The sequence below is a fragment of the Diaporthe citri genome (genome assembly GCF_014595645.1).
Source record: "Diaporthe citri strain NFHF-8-4 chromosome Unknown scaffold_6, whole genome shotgun sequence".
Taxonomy (NCBI): Eukaryota; Fungi; Ascomycota; class Sordariomycetes; order Diaporthales; family Diaporthaceae; genus Diaporthe; species Diaporthe citri.
This window is the reverse complement of record NW_025064851.1, coordinates 3974841-3991085: the sequence shown is the minus strand read 5'-3', so window position 1 is coordinate 3991085 and position 16245 is coordinate 3974841. Positions and strand designations below refer to the sequence as shown.

The 16245-nt window shown below is 52.4% G+C and overlaps 5 protein-coding genes across 5 annotated transcripts; 3 read left to right on the top strand and 2 right to left on the bottom strand.

Annotated features, from left to right (window-relative positions):
• Positions 1 to 774: 774 nt before the first annotated feature.
• On the top strand, positions 775 to 1935 carry INS49_013040 (uncharacterized protein; the record flags this gene model as incomplete). Its single annotated transcript, XM_043173742.1, has 2 exons — positions 775 to 1131; positions 1186 to 1935. 2 exons carry the CDS (start codon positions 775 to 777, stop codon positions 1933 to 1935), a joined length of 1107 nt encoding a protein of 368 aa, XP_043023039.1.
• Positions 1936 to 3232: 1297 nt separating this feature from the next.
• On the top strand, positions 3233 to 4409 carry INS49_013039 (uncharacterized protein; the record flags this gene model as incomplete). Its single annotated transcript, XM_043173741.1, has 5 exons — positions 3233 to 3432; positions 3508 to 3597; positions 3655 to 3878; positions 3982 to 4166; positions 4239 to 4409. The coding sequence occupies 5 exons, from the start codon at positions 3233 to 3235 to the stop codon at positions 4407 to 4409; spliced, it is 870 nt and encodes a 289-aa protein (XP_043023038.1).
• Positions 4410 to 5687: 1278 nt separating this feature from the next.
• INS49_013038 (uncharacterized protein) lies at positions 5688 to 8849 on the top strand (the record flags this gene model as incomplete). Its single annotated transcript, XM_043173740.1, has 5 exons — positions 5688 to 5860; positions 5924 to 6927; positions 6985 to 7235; positions 7297 to 8410; positions 8476 to 8849. 5 exons carry the CDS (start codon positions 5688 to 5690, stop codon positions 8847 to 8849), a joined length of 2916 nt encoding a protein of 971 aa, XP_043023037.1.
• Positions 8850 to 10207: 1358 nt separating this feature from the next.
• On the bottom strand, positions 10208 to 11152 carry INS49_013037 (uncharacterized protein; the record flags this gene model as incomplete). Its single annotated transcript, XM_043173739.1, has 1 exon — positions 10208 to 11152. The coding sequence occupies one exon, from the start codon at positions 11150 to 11152 to the stop codon at positions 10208 to 10210; it is 945 nt and encodes a 314-aa protein (XP_043023036.1).
• Positions 11153 to 11849: 697 nt separating this feature from the next.
• INS49_013036 (uncharacterized protein) lies at positions 11850 to 12560 on the bottom strand (the record flags this gene model as incomplete). Its single annotated transcript, XM_043173738.1, has 2 exons — positions 11850 to 12422; positions 12483 to 12560. 2 exons carry the CDS (start codon positions 12558 to 12560, stop codon positions 11850 to 11852), a joined length of 651 nt encoding a protein of 216 aa, XP_043023035.1.
• Between the last annotated feature and the right edge of the window lie 3685 nt (positions 12561 to 16245).

Sequence of the window (16245 nt, the reverse complement as noted above, 5' to 3'; positions counted from 1 at the left end):
TAGGACTGGGGCTCTGGTTGGCAGGGATCACAAATGCCAGCAATGCAACCTGACAGCTGTCAGTCATCCTTTCTGGAGCAACGCAGCCTGCATGGGACGGAAGCTTGTGTTGAGTGAGATCTTTCTTGTCTGCTTTCTTGTAGACAACAGTGAGCGACACCGGGATCCCTGCAAGTTACCAACTCTTTGACGTGTCATGGTGCAAGTCCAGATTTAGATGCAGCTGCAGTGGCCCCAGACTACGGCGCCTAGCGCTTACCCGCCCTCGTGGACCGGAAGGTGAGCCTCCCGCGCGTAGCCACACTCCCCAGCCATCCGGTACGAAACTGCTCCGAGATGCTCATCCGCGCTTAATTGTACCTATCAAATCTGAATGATTAGCTCGCTAGCGATATCAGCTCTCAACGGCCGTCTGCGTCTGCAATTAGTGCTTGCTCCGCCCCCGGTCAGCAAGGCCCACGAGGCCCGGAGTGAGCACGGGAAGTCATTCCTCCTTCCAAAAAGCTTATGTTCTAGATGCTAGGGCTGAGGCCTGGCCTTCTTCCGAGATTCCGTGATCATCAGCCCCAATTTCTGTAGATTCGACCAGTGCAGAGTTGCGGTCAACAGACCAACCGTCACTACAGCATGGCGATGGTTTTGTAAATAAAAGCTGGCCTGTTTCCTGTTTCATCGGATGTTTCTGGCCAAGAGATATCATCTACATTCCTGTCTTGCATCACATCAACTAATTCTCTTCCCTTCTAAGTCCTGCTATTGAAGCATACCTTCGCGATGTACGCCACTCAGATATTGAAGTCTCTGGTGGTTTTGGCGGGAGCCACAATTGCTGCCCCGACCATTCCTCGATCCTACAACATTCCCGCAGGCGACGGTTTCCCCAGCCCAAGCCCGGAACAACTGGTTACCATCCAGCAAAAGGCAGGCGGCCAGCTCTCTAACGCCCTTCCACCGCCAAAGCTTGCCAGCAGCAGTTTGACTGCCTTCCAACTCATCGCCTTCAATGAGAATTTCGAAGTGGCCTTCTTCTCCTCGCTCAGGGACAACATCACCAGCAACGCCCCGGGATTTCAGTTGGATGATCAAAAGAAGAGAGACGACCTACTCTCAATCTTGGAAGCCGTTATAGCTGTAAGACTCCTTTCTGGCCTGCCGTGCTTTCCAAATAACTGACCTCCCACACAGCAAGAAGAGCTCCACGCAATAAACGCCAACAACGTCCTGACCAAGTTCGGAGCCCTCGCCCCTCCTCCGTGCACGTACAAATTCCCCACCGCCGACATCAACTCCGCCATCACCCTCGCCGAAACCTTCACCTCCTTCGTGCTCGGCACGCTGCAGGATGCCTCGCAGCTCCTGGCCGCCAACGGAGACGCAGGCCCGGTCCGCGGCGTGGCCTCCGTGATCGGGCAGGAGGGCGAGCAGAACGGCTGGTACAGGACCTTCCTGGGCCTCAAGCCGAGCGAGAAGCCCTTCCTCACCACGTCGGTCGCGGCCTTCGCCTTCAGCGCGCTGCAGGGCTTTGTGGACAGCTGCCCCTTCGACGTCACACAGATCCACATCCCTATATTCCCGCCCTTGAGTGTGGTCACTGGCTCAGGTGGCCTGGATGTCGAGGCAAAGGACCAGGCACTTGCATTCGAGGCGGATCTGAGCAGCGTTGAGGGTGCCGAGAAGTATGTCGGTGGAAACGGTGATGGGCTGTTTATCACATACCTGACGGGGCAGAACCTGCCTGTCAGTCAGCCAGTGACGAAGGTCTCCTGGGATGGCAAGAAGATCAAGTTTGAGGCATCGTTCCCATTCTCGGCGAATGTCATGGAGGGCCTGTCCGTCGCAGCTTTGACGACAAAGGCAGACTTCGCGACGCCTGGTGATGTTGTCACGGCCACTTTGGCTGCACCTGGCTTGATCCAGGTGAACGATAGGCTGTAAACAAGGTGGTTTTTGTTTCAATGGCGTTCCGGGACTGGACATTGCATGAGGAGCTTGGTTCACATCTAATACCCTGCATATTTGCCCAAGATCTTGTTTAGATAGCGTGTCTTTATTCTTCTTCGTTGCACATCGTCTCAATATTTGAATACAGATTTTAGCATTAGCTCAGTACTTCTTGGTCTAGATACTCACGCTTCACTTCACTCTTCCATCATCATGGGTTGCCAAAGGATGACCTTCGTGAGCAAAGTAATGGTCAACTGGTCGAGTGGTCAGCCCCCCGTCCCGGAGAAAGCCGGCAACCCCAAAAACCCGGCCTTTGTGTGCTCCGGATGGAAATTGAACCTGCGGATCCGCAGATTCCTTAGCCCGGACAAGTCGAGTTTTATTATCAGTGGACGAAGCTATAAGCCGCAGCCATCGTACGACTAAAAAAGCCACAACCGGCCTATCCGCCCGGCCGATCCTCACTGCCATGTCTCCGAGGGCTAACCCTGCATTGGACGAACTTACCCCAGATTCTGACCCCGGACCACTGCCTTGGCAACCCCTTGTCAGCTATGCTCTAGATGCAGCTGCCGGAGTCATGCTTTCGTCGGTGTTCAAGTGTTATTTCTTAGATCTTGATGTCTCAGGACTTGTGGGACAGACCGGCTCGAAGCCAGTGACTTCTCTCAGCACAGAAAAGCTCTTGCATGCTATTGTGCATCCACTGATGATGGGAATGTCGCAGTTGCAGCAGACTCCTCGGGTCCAGCTGTCCCTGTTGGCAGCAAGCTGACGTCGCCCGGAACCAGCCCCCTCAGGAACGATCCCCGCATTCTGTGCTCTCGATCTCAATCGACTAGTAGACGTTGAGAGTGGTTTCAAGAGGGGGCTTCTCGGTAGTTAGAGTTTCCTTAGCCCACTCGAGCACCGCTGAGGGCTAGAAGCCAGCCGGTCAAGGGGGACACAGCAGAATCCTTACCGGACTCGCGGATCACTTGCCTTCACGGCTCTCCGCTGGCAGGTGACCAATGGCATGTCTCGGGGCAACCCAGCCCATGCAAGCTTCGCCTCTTGTCAAACTCAATGTGTGGAGGAGCATGACGAGAGCCCTCGATCCTCCAGGTGCAATGACACCCGATCGTAACTGACATGAGGTAGGGTGGTGGTCTCAGGCCTGAAAGTTTCCGAATCCCGAGCTGCTGGGCCTTCTCATATAGAGTGCGTTGGGACTCTCGGATATGCTTTTTCCTTATAGCAATACTGCCCAACACACCGAACCCAGATCTTCCCTCCCCCTCGTACAACCATGCCTGGCCGCAAGATTTCGAAGCCCGATATACAGGAGTCTCGTTTCGATTATCATGATGATATAGGTGCCACGCTGCAAGAGGCTAGGACGACCGGTGCCGTCTCTATTTCGGCCGAGTTATTCGAGAAGCTCTATCTTGCTCCCAAGACGGATGTCAGCGGCCATTTGAGGAAAACCTTTGGGAATCCGACTCCTATGTGTGTTACCCCATCATTGAATCAAGGCTCCCCATTCCAATGTGTCAAGTGTGGCTGATCCTGTGTACACAATAGTGGTCTCGTTGGATTCCTGCTCGCTTTGACGCCCTTATCATGCGATCTGATGCAGTGGCGAGGCGCTTCTAGCAGTGCTGCGAACGGAATGTGAGTCCTTGTTGACCATAACAACATGGGGTGATCGGCGATGTTGACTCCGTCCAGTCCACAGTTCTTTTTCTTCGGGGGCTTGCTCCAATTCACCACCGGGATCCTCGAGTTCGTGCTCGGGAACACCTTCCCGTCCGTCGTGTTCTGTACATTTGGCGCATTCTTCTTATCCCTCGGGGGTACTCTCAACCCGTCCTTCGCCGCCTTTTCGTCGTTTGCTCCGGTAGGGCAGGATGCGTCCGTTGGTCTTACGACACAGGCTTTCAATGCCGGATTCGGTAAGCTGTCACCGTGGTGATCATTAGTTTGGGTCGTTGTTCCATGTGCTACTGTCGAACCTTTCGGACTGACAGGTGTCGACGCACCTTCGCGTCTGCATAGGCTTCTTCCTTGTTTTCATGGGAGTCGTGTCATTCATCTTCTTCATTTGCGCATTTCGTACGAACGTCTGCTTCGTAATCATCTTCTTGACACTGGTTTTTACCTTCGCCTTGTTGACTGTGGCGTATTGGCTGCTTGCCGAGGACTTGACGGGAAATGCCTCGACAGCCAATGATTTTGTTGTTGTAAGTTTACTCCTGTGTGCCGTAAATGTGCGTACCTGGTCCGAAAGATACGAGACATTTGACAATTACCAGGCCAGTGGAGCGTGTGCTTTCGTTTGCTGCGCGGCAGGCTGGTGGATACTCTTCGCCATTGTGCTCGAGTCTGTCGATTTCCCTTTCCAGCTGCCAGTTGGTGACTTGAGTCGCCTGGTCAAGCCCAGGACCAAGCCTGTACCTGCTCACGTACACCGTGGAGAGGTTTAACCACAGCACGCTTTGCCGGGCTCAGTGTTGCGGAACGTGGCGGAGGTGTAGGACAGTAACAAGTGGAAGATGTACCTAGGTACTTGTCTAGGTTAAATTGAAAGACATAATACGAAATCTCGATTGGGAGCAATACGTGTACTGTACATGCCAATGAATCTAACAATGCTACCTGCCACGGGCTCACCGCATTCCAAATCGACTGCCAGTGAGCTGTTTCTTTCGGGGTCACACGCTTCATCTCATACACGGATTACTGTACTTCAAGACCCACCTACCTACCTGCCTAGCAGTACCCACTAGGCACATCAGAAGCAATGTTTCAACCCGACAGTTGAAGTGCAACAAAGTAAGGAGGGACTGTCGGCATTTCTCGTACTCTAATACACGGTCTGCTCCTGCCTCACACGGCTTCTGATCGTTTTGTTTTTCAGCCCTGGCTTGCCACGGCGACAGGATTAGGCAAGCTCTTTCTGCTTATTCTACGGCCACTTTTTTCCCTTCCTCGAACCACTAGACGGCATTGTTCTTTCTACTTACCTCACACCAATCAGCTTCTCTTTCCTTGCATTCTCCGGACAATTTGACCTATTGTCCCGGGCTAGCTTCCTCCTTCCTGTACCGCCGAGTCACTTCCCTACAAAAGCCCCATCTCAACATTCGTTTCGAATACTAAATACCCTATCTCATTCCACTCGATTCAAGTTTGACATCTGCCCTTGCCGCAACACAGGTTCGTGAAGTACAATTACGGGTTTGCCGAAGGCCCCGGCCTTCGAATTCGACAATCACAGCCACTGTGCTTCGGCACTATTTCACCAAAGACGTCGCATCATACCCAGGCAATCAGTCTTGATACCTAGGTACTTACAGCGTAAGCCACCCAGTCCAGCCTTCCAACTGTTTCCGTGGCCTTCAGCTTGATACCACTTCCCCGACTCTTCACACACCTTCCAGTGCCCCTTCCCCGCCCTTTTCGAAACTGTCGCTTTCGACGGTGGCTACTTCCGCGAACAGCACCGAAACTTGGATTTCGAAGGAGTTAGAAAGCACCTTTCCTTGTGCCCTTGGTTAGGTAACTTTCTGAGACCTTTGAGCCCCCGTACAACTCCCTTCCCAACATCTCACCCTGTTCTCTTCATCCATCAGACACATCTTTGCACTTTATTGTATCGTGATCAAACAGAATTGACAGTTAACAGGCACCAGTCCACCTGCTCAAGAAGTATTTCCCAAAATCAACGCTAAGCACGACGAGATCCGTACTCTTACCACGCCATGTCGCAAAGAAGTGGCGCTGGGTCCGGGAGAGATGGTGGGGGATCCCACGGAGGTGCCGGCGGATCTCAAAGAGCTCATGCGAGTGAACAGCCTCCAAGCAGCGCCTCGGGATCACAGAGGGGTGCTCAAGGACCACCTCCTGTAGGAAGAGTGCAGGGCCCGCTGTACATGTAAGAGATCTCTTGCATCGCCTTCAAAGTATCATCATAACTAACCTTGGTCGTCGTAATCAGACATCCTGGAGGCCAACCTCTGATCATCGATGGCAACGTCCGGCATCTAGAAGATGAGTATGGGAGGTCACCGAATGTCGGCGGCCTGTCTCTGGCGCCAGAACGTTTCCCTAGCCGACCAGGGTTTGGAACGAGGGGCGAAAAGGTCACCGTGTGGGCGAACTACTTCCAACTTTTGGTGGATCCCAGGCTTGTCCTCCAGCAGTACAAAGTTGATATACAGCCTCAAGCCGTGGGTAGGAAGAGAACCCGCATCATCGAGCTGTTTCTGCAGCGGCCTGAGTCTGTCGCCCGCTCCCACACCATCTGCAGCGACTTCAAGTCAACTCTTTTCTCACGTGCACTTCTCGACAACGACTTTACTGCATGCGATATCGTATATCGATCGGAGTTCGAGACTGAACCCGAACCGCGTGCCAAACTATATCATCTGAGGCTGCAGCATACAAGGACGCTGCCGGTTCGCCGCCTCCTCGAGTACCTAACAAGAACCAACATGTCTACCGCCTTCGACGAAAAGGATGCTCTAATCCAGGCATTCAACGTTTTTCTGAACCACTACGCCAGGTCTAACGACAATCTGGTTACCTTCGGAAACAAGACTTTCCCGAAGCAGGTAGCAGGCAGAGATCTGGGCAGTGGCCTGATGGCCATCCGGGGTTTCTTCTCGAGCGTTCGGGCCGCCACAGGTCGTATTCTAGTCAACGTGAACGTCTGCTGCAGTGCGTTCTATCGGCCCGGTCCCTTGACTGCCCTCATGGCAGCACATGGGTTCCAGGACAGGTACAGACTAGAACAGTTCCTCAAAGGAGTCCGAGTGAAGACCTCCCACACAGGGACTCCGCGCATCAGAACAATCCTAGCGCTCGCCTCTCCGAGCGATGGACAAGGCCCGAATGAACAACGACCCAGAGTACCGGAATTTGGAGCCGGTCCAAATCAAGTGTTGTTCTGGGTTCAGCAGCAGAACCGACACGTGACCGTATCAGAGTTCTTCTACACATGTAAGATACAACCCCTTTCAAAGAAGAGTCTAGTGTTATTAATGTCTGGAAACCAAGCCTACGGTATTCGTCTGGATGACAAGAGACTGCCTGTAGTCAATGTCGGCTCGAAGGCCAATCCCGTGTACCTCCCGGCACAGGTTTGCGAAGTCATGGTTGGTCAGAAGGCTGGTGTCAAGCTCGACGCAGAGCAAACCAGCAGAATGATCAGTTACGCTATTCGAAGGCCTGCTCCAGCTCAAAATGCCTTGTCTATTGCTCAGGAGGGGCTCTCCATGGTTGGAATGTCGCGAGACAACCGTTTGCTGGTAAGCCCCGGGGGTTTAAAGCAAAAATGTTTTGTTTGCTAATCAACTTTATCCGACACAGGATCCTTTCCATGTTGAAATTAAACCGAACTTTACGATTATCCCAGCCCGTATTCTGACGAAGCCCCAAGTCGCGTATGGCAACAGAAGATTCGCTACAGTGAATTCGTCCGCTGCCTGGAACCTTCGGGGCCTAGCAATGAGTCGACCTGCGACAATCCCCGCGGGCACATGGGGCTGGCTGTATATCACCATGACCGGATATCCCCCAACATTCCAGACCACGGTACCTCTTCAAGCCGCATTGGACTCCTTCCGGGGGTCACTGCGAGGAACAGGTATCAACATCGGCGAGGCCAGTCCGGGGATCCGGCGACTTCAACTGGGCAATGTGGAAGACCCTGGATTAGAGGAAACGCTTATATTGGCTCTCCGAAGCCTCCGCCTACTTTACATCATCCTGCCAGTCAAGCACACCGCCCTTTACAACCGGATCAAACATATCTGCGACGTCAAGATTGGACTTGTCAACATATGTTCGGTTGGAAACAAGCTCGTGGACTCAACCGGCCGACCGCAGTACTTCGCCAACATAGCGCTCAAGTTCAACCTGAAAGGTGGAGGCGACAATCAGCTTATCCATCCATCACGCCTTCATTTTGTCTCCCGAGGCGATACAATGATTGTGGGTATTGACGTGACACACCCGGATCCAAATTCAAGCAATTGGGCGCCCAGCATTGCTGCTATGGTCGCCAGCATCAACGCAAGCCTCGCTCAATGGCCAGCCACATCGTCTGTTCAGAGAAGAAGACGCCAAGAGATGGTCGATAGTCTCAAGGACATGCTTAAGCGTCACTTGAATCTCTGGAAGACTGAGGGAAGACACACCATGTTCCCCAGGAACATCCTGGTCTACCGGGATGGTGTTTCTGACGGTCAGCATCAAATGGTCAAAGACTATGAACTGCCACTTCTCCGACGGGCCTGCGAGGAGATGTATGATTCTGTAGGTCAGGAACGCCCTCGAATCACTGTCGTTGTGGTGACCAAGCGCCATCACACACGTTTCGGGCCCACGACAGAGGGTAAGGCTGATGGCAACGGCAACTGTCTCGCCGGAACTGTCACCGACCGTGGAATCACTGAGGCCCATCAGTGGGACTTCTGGATTCGTAAGTCTGCATCTGTTTCGTTTTGGTCTGTTCTTTTGCTCAACAGCACTGACATGGGCATGTAGAGGCCCACTCTGCCATCCAGGGACATGCTAGGCCAGCTCACTATGTTGTGGTTCACGATGAAATCTTCCGCGCCGCTCCACGTGCACAAGGCTACAACGTAGCAGACACTCTCGAAGATGTGACGCAAAGCCTGCACTACGTCTTTGGGCGATGCACAAGGGCTGTTTCATACTGCACTCCGGCATACTACGCAGACCTTGCCTGTGACCGCGCCCGACGCTACCTGAGCAACTTATTCGATCCGTCTTCGCACTCGGACACAGCCTCCCTGATCAGTGAATTGGCTCAAGAAGACGATGATGGACGGCAAGCTCGGCTACAACCGCTTATCACCCCTCATCCCCGGGTGAGCAACAAAATGTACTATATCTAGGTGGCGTATGGCGTCACGACGGCGACGAGGAATTAGGGGATGATGCGATAGGTGACGGATGATGGAGGGAGACACCATTGAAGTCCTTCCTCTATAGTTTCTGCCCTATCATATCTGTGTACTTTACCTGGCACTCTCCACTCAACCACAACGAAAGACAAAATATATTTTACTTAAATGATGCACGTATGATATCTGTGAATGTGTTGCCAACAGGACGGCTGAGAAGGTATAGAGCAAGGCATGTTACCTTGACATCCGGAGCCTTGACCTGTGCAGGCTACTCCCATTGGGCGTCGGCTGCTTGACACTTGGGAGTCCGATGGCAAGATCCCGCGTTGAATAGCGGCAAATTCTCACAAAAGAATCTGTGCACACGGGCCCTCTAGCTGAGTGAAATTTCCATGTCGTCAGTTCTCACCAGTATGGTGAGCATAGTACTTTCTCAGGACGCAGTCGATCATTATGATCTTAGCGGCCAGGGGAGCTGGTTTTGGCAGCACTGTCTCTTTCGCTGTAGTCCTGCGTCTCAACTGAGCAATCATGCTTGTGTGTCTGGCATGGTGCCTCGTGTTCTGTCTTCTTTGCCATTAGCATGGCTTTACTAAGGCTGTCCCAGCAGAAGCACTTGAGGGTAGGCAACTCTTTCATTGATCTGCTTTCAAGATGCCATGCTACTTCCTTCACCAGCTAGGAACACTTTATCTATTAATTCAAGCTAGGGTCAAATTATGCTGCACGCTTTCGCTTAGTGTCAAGATCGGCGTTTCTTTGCCTGTCATACTCTTTGCATGTGCCATTGCGATCCGGCCCGCCCGCTTGCCGGGCCTGTGGCGAGCTACGTTGAGCTACGTTGTAGATCTGGTGGATCTCTTACCTCATCCGCGTCACTCTGAGTATTTTAAGACTATCTTGGACATTGTCTCTTTGCTCTTGAGAATTTAGATATTTGTCGTATTTTGTGCAATCACCAAAGGCTTTGTCTGGCCCACATTACGTAGATCTCCAGCAATTTAGACGAAACTTGAAGATCCTCGTGAGTTAGGCACTAAATTCAGCGTGGCTATCACCCTGAATTTGGCGCAGAATACTATTTATTTCATTGAAAGCAGCGGCGGGTGATGTCTTGAGGCAATACCGGAGCTATCAACAGAGCCGTGGCCTGGAACTCGAGAGGCACCGACAGAGGTCTCCGTTCGTCTACACAAAGCGCTTGTTCCGGCTTCTGGACTGTCACATAGGTCACTGAAATGTGACACCTCAAGAGTAGGAACACAGAGACGTAGTAAGGTTGACATGTCATAGATAGGAAGCCAGGAAGGGCGCTCGTAATGCCCGTGTAAGGTGAGATTGCCAAGTCAAGCATCCACGTGCTTGATCTTACTCATGCCTCCATCAACGACAATCTCCTGTCCTGTCACAAAACCAGCGCCCATGAGCCACTCAATCGTCTCGGCGACGTCCTCACCATAGCCAATGCGACCTGTTGGGTGCTTTCGATGCCGCTCGGCGGGGACTCCCTTTGCCCACCACTGGGAGCCGTCGACTTCATCCGCTTTCTTGTTTTCATGCTCAACATAGATGTAGCCCGGGAGAATGGCATTGACCCTGATTCCCCACTGGGCACCTGAAATAGACATGGCTTGAGTGAGGCCCAGGATTCCGCCCTTTGACGCTGCATATCCTTCGCAGTTGGGTTCTGACTGCCGAGCACGGAATGAGGCGATGTTGATGATGCTGGGGCCCTGCTTGGCACGGCCCGAGAAGCCGCTCCGTTGGCTTTCCGTGAGTTGGTCTGCAGCTGCATGAGCAGCCTCTGGTCTGATGACGGAGTCCACGTGCTCCTTCCGCCCGTCGTCTTCGATTGTCATGTACGGTATACAGGCCTGGCTGACGAGAAAGGGTGCAGTGAGGTTGGTCTCCATGTAAGCCTGCCATTCGTCGAAAACCGAGGGGTCTGCCATGCTGCGCCCCTGGCTAAACTGGGCCCTCGCTATGCCGGCATTGTTGACCAGAACATCAATTCGTCCACCCAAGTAGTCAGCCGCGGCCTTGATTGTTGATTTGATGGCTGCAGGGTCTCGCAAGTCGCAAGCGCCGTGGCCGACACCAATTGGGGCCTTGTTGCCGTTGACCAGGCCGGTCAATGCTCCTGGGATATGCGTGTTCGCCGTGTATGAGAGCTCCTCGACGTCAATGTCAATCAGGAACAGTCTGTGGCCCAAGAGCGCCAGATGGCGAGCAGTTGCACGTCCAATTCCCCGAGCGGCCCCCGTGATGACGATGTTCTTCTTCTCCGACATGTCGGCTTGGCGTTTTGAGGTGTGGGTTGGATGCCGCGAACTTTTTTGGTTTTCCCAGATTCAAGCTCGTGCACGCTCATTTATGGTCCGCGGTCTCTCCGAAGACAACACAATCAAGTGTCCAGGTGATGCGCAAATCAGCCTTAATAACAGCCTAAAAAAGGCTCCGTCTGCGAGAGGAGCAACCTGCATCCTACGTCACACAGAAGACGGCGAGCCGGACCTCAAACTCCGCGTTGACCACAACGGAACTAGCGCCGCGAACACGGATGGCCATACCGGCACAGCGCGTCAAATAGCGACTGGTCTCATTCAGGGTGCCAATATATTGTGCATGGGCATATATCCCCTAGCTATCACTATAAATAGCCCCTGCAAAGCAGCATCCCCAACACAGATGTGAGGAGCGCCACTTCTGTCCAGCATTAGATGTTTACACAGGCCTGGTGAGGAGGGCAGGGGTATGGAGATGGGCCCAAAATCTCTGTCGCCGCCGGTATAACCCTCAGAGAAGATTAATTAAGTACAAGTAGTCTGTCCCTTGTCTTCTTCAACAAAGAATTGACAGACTGGAATTATTGAGAGCCATGGTTACCGCCAGCCAGATTCCCTCCCGAATTCCAAGAATATTACCACCAGACACACACTAGTATCTATAACCCAAACGCCTTCAATGTTGGTATTTTGATGACGGCTCTCAACTGCGATTCAAAATCCTCTTGAAAAAGCTCTTCTTCGTCTTGGGTGGGTCGATGCCCAGGTCTGCTAAGTCGGACTTGTGGCGGCTGTCTTCGCGCTCCCTTATATCTCGTTTGCGCTTGCGGTCGGCGCGTATGACCTTGTAGAAGGCCTCTTCGACGTTGGTCCGGGTCTTTGCGCTGGTCTCGATGAAGCCGCAGCCCAGCTTCTTGGCCAGCATCCTCCCTTCGCTGATGCCCACGGTCCTCTTGTGGTCCAGATCTGACTTGTTCCCGACCAGGACGACGAGAGAGGCGTCGAAGCCACCCGGCGCGGAGTACCTCTCCTTCGTGCTCAAGACTTGCTCGAACACCTTCTGCACGGCCTCGAAACTGGGGCGATATGTGACGCTGTAGACGATCAGGAAGAGCTCGCTGTCGCGTATCCATTGTTCCCGCAGCGCGGTGAACTCTTCCTGCCCGGCCGTGTCGAGGATCTCCAACAGGCATGCTTCGTCATCGACGACGCACTGTCTCCTGTACGAGTCCTCTAGTGTGGGGTCGTACTCCTCAACGAAATGTTGGTGCGACATCTAGATCGATGAGCAAAGGTGGCCTACGCTTGGAGGGAGCTCGTGCGATCGGGGACTTACCTGGATGGTCAGGGAGGTCTTGCCAACGCCGCCCTCGCCGAGGACGGCTATTTTGACCATGGACATCTTGTTCGCCATGATTAATCGATCTGACCGATACTCGGGGGGTCCCTATAATAGACTCTGACTGGGTTTGGGCGCATGAGTAGTGGTGACAGGCAGGGGAATGTTACCGCAGCATCTAGTTGCAGAAAAGAAACAGAGAGCGAAGGATTCATTTCTGCACGCTCGGAATTAGCCCCTGATCCTCGCAGGGCCGGGGACGCGGTGGTTGATTCCAGCCAATCGCTTAGGGACCGGTTGATCAGCATGGAGGTTCGCAAATCTCCTGTTGCTAGCTGTGATCAGTAATTTCTGGGTCTCGATTTGGACCCTGGGGCGGACCGTCCCCTCGGGACAAAAATTGGGGCGGCCACGTGCCATCCCCTATTCCATGAACTGAAACTTTGAATTGTGCATCGGATAGGAAGCAGATTTGCCTCTTGCGGTCAAGCTTGATGAGCTTTGGTTGGCGTCATGCTAGTCATTGGTGGATTCCAACTTTATTACAAGAATCGAACATGATCAAGCGTTACCCTGCGAGATCTACAGGATTCACCCAGGATGGAACATTGAAACGTGTCTTCGGCCCGTGGTCCCTTGGATGTTTTCACATGTCTGGATAACGAAATTGGTTAAGAGCATAGAGTCATTCAGAGATCACTTTTACGTATCTCCAACCTCGTAGTAAAATCGGGCAAGAATTGGCCGTTCAGCATTGTGGGTACCCAACCCAATTTATCCGGATCAACCGGGCATCCGCAGGTCAATTATCACACGAATCACGAGTTAGCATCCTCTACATTTGTAATAAAGGTAATCGATTGAACCCGGTGTGGGACCCAAGCTTGGCTGCTATTTCAACATGGCCCGTGGACTTTAGTTCTTGAACAAGCCATGTGATGGTGATCTTCATATTTTGCAGATCCACTTTGGAATGCACAACGGTTTTATCGGTACATTGAAATTGCTCCTACCGTCCTGTCAGCATTGACTAAATCAAGGCAGGCAAAATACAAACTTCCTTTGAAGTGCCAAATGGAACTGGTATCTGTGTGTCTCCCTTCATATTAGAGTGTGTTTGAAGTAGACCAGAGCATCACATTGATGCCTGAGACTCAATGATAAGTAGCTACTGCAGGACGGTATTCACTCCGCATGTGCATATCAGTGGCCTGTGTGGATTCCTTTCGGGGCCGGAACTCAAGCCGAACCTGGTAAGGCAAACCAGAGCGATTGGAATCTTTCTTATTGTCCTTGACACATCATGACGGGTCCAGTATAGTAAGGCTAAGTGGGCTGTGAGGGAGATTCAGGTTGGGGCTGAGGCAAATAATGAAGAACAAATCAATACAAATTGAGGCTTCTAGAGCCTTCTGTGGAATGGGGCACATACCGGATAGCGGTCCCTCCTAAATCGGTGCCAACTGCTTAAATGAGTTAAGAACACCTGGAATAAGCACAGAATTGATTTGAGATTACTCCACTGGGCCATACAGAGCTAGATATGGTGCCAGGTATGCACGGCCGGCGTCACTCACAGATGATTGTAGCACACCAGCTTTTACCATCTAGATTCCAATTCGAAAGTTTGGCATTACACAAACGTCGTATCATTACCACATTGCATTTATAGTCCTTATATATTTGCTTGAATTGAGGCTCTAGATGTCCTGTACAATATAGGTACACAGGTTTGTACTAGATCAAAATCTGGAATGAGAATAAATAGGGTTTCCCTCATTGATCTTCCCACATTTCTTTTTGTAGACAATGTGTGTTTACCCACATCCACAACTGTCTGTAGGCTAAGCTTAATGAGTGTGGTGTTGGATGCACTGTACACATTGTGTGGTCTGGGAACACCTTACCGAAACCGAGAAGTAGACATCAGAGTTTTGTCATAAGAGGGAAACACATTGCTCCTCTAAAGTCCTTCGAATCCCATACATAGTGCACCCTCAATGCGGATTTGTGATATCAGTGAGGCTCTAGAAAAGCATAGTTGCACCCACCACCCATCAAATCATGACACCCACTGGGATACCACTCTGATGGTACACGCGACCTCTGTTGGTAAACCAAGACTGGCATTCCCGAGAAAGTGGGCCAGTTTTGGGTACAGGAGGAGAGTGCTGCAAAATCAGATGCCACCGCAGGCAGCATCACCAGACTTTTTGTGATCGATATCAAATATGCTGTGTTGAGATGCGAAAATGATCCAAAATCGAGCCATGGACATGGACTTTCCAGCACACTGACCCAGGCCCAGCAAGGCATCACAAGACTGATCAGCAGCGTTGAGAGCCGGTGCGGGATTGTATCCACGAGCATGCCTCTCAGCGCCACTTCTATTTCATGGGTCGGCCTTTCCGATGTTCTGATGGGGTTCTTTTGATGAACTGGACCCTTTCTCAATGTCTCTTTGGAGAGTCTAATGGATCGTCTTCAGGGAGTGACCGATAGAACTTTGATGGAACATTCCCTTCTGGCATTAATCAGAAAAGAGCCCCAGATTTTGGGTGCTACGCAGCTCATCTCGGTCAAGCTCTGATGGCCTTGAAACTGCGGTGATTATAACGAGCATTCTGGCATCTGGACAAGATCCACCGTCCCCCACAGTCTAGAATGCCCACATATGCACGTGGAATGTCTCGATGAACGTGTCTCCACTGCGGTTGCACACCGAGTGGGCTCTGACTGCCTGATTATGCATGGCATGCATGATACATGTGAGGACGTCCACTGGCACTTATGTTCTTGCGGATCCTGACTTGCGCAAGACGAGCTTTCCAACGCACAATGTGATTGTTCAGAGCCTTGGCTGCTTAGAGTGCATCATTTTGGTTGGCGCACCACATATCGAGGAGGCGGGCGATGGAGCTGTTGCCGCCGACCTTGACTCACCACAATGAATAGTTGCGGGTCCGTCGACACTCTGCACCACATCACGACCACACTAGTAGAAGAGATAGTAAATAGCCACAGTTATAGACGGTATGCAATGCTCTCTCTCATCGTTGTTGAACTCAGGGGGTGGCGCCGAGCCAGGCGTGGCTCGAGGGCAGGGATCGGAGTGGCAGAGTGGCTGCGTCGGAGAAGCAAGGTGAGCCCGACACAGCATTGTCAGCTGTCTCGAATCCAAGACAGCGATATTAGACAGGACGATTCAAGGTTTCATCAGAGACAAGAAAACGGGTTGCACATTTCTCTGCAGGGTGGCCAAGTGCGAGTGATACAAGACTGCACCCAGGGTTGTGCACCCAGGGTTGGAGTCGGGATGCTGGGCATCGCCGCTGTTGCATCCCGAGGCCGCGGTATCGCCAGCTGACGGCGTGAGAGTGGTGTGGTCGGTAGCTCGACGGCTCGCGGGCTCGGGACTCTGCTGCCGAGGACAACTGGTCCTGAGCTGCCGTGGCTGCTGCACAGACGGGCTGGGCGGCAAGACGGGACCAGCCTGACAGCTCCATTCTGGGCTCTTGGCAGTACCTGAGGCAGCTCATGGTTCACGAGCTGTTGCCAAACTCAATCGGAACCAACGGGACAGGGCTGAACATGTAAAGCTCCTGCCCCAGGGAACTCGGCACACCGTATCCACGGGCTCTTGGGGCTGCCCTTGATATGCCAATACGGACACATACGGCACTGTCTGGGGCAGTGGGAGGATGTTGACTTACAGTAGCGTGTCATCAGCCACACTGGGGCAGCTGTCCTCTGCATCTTG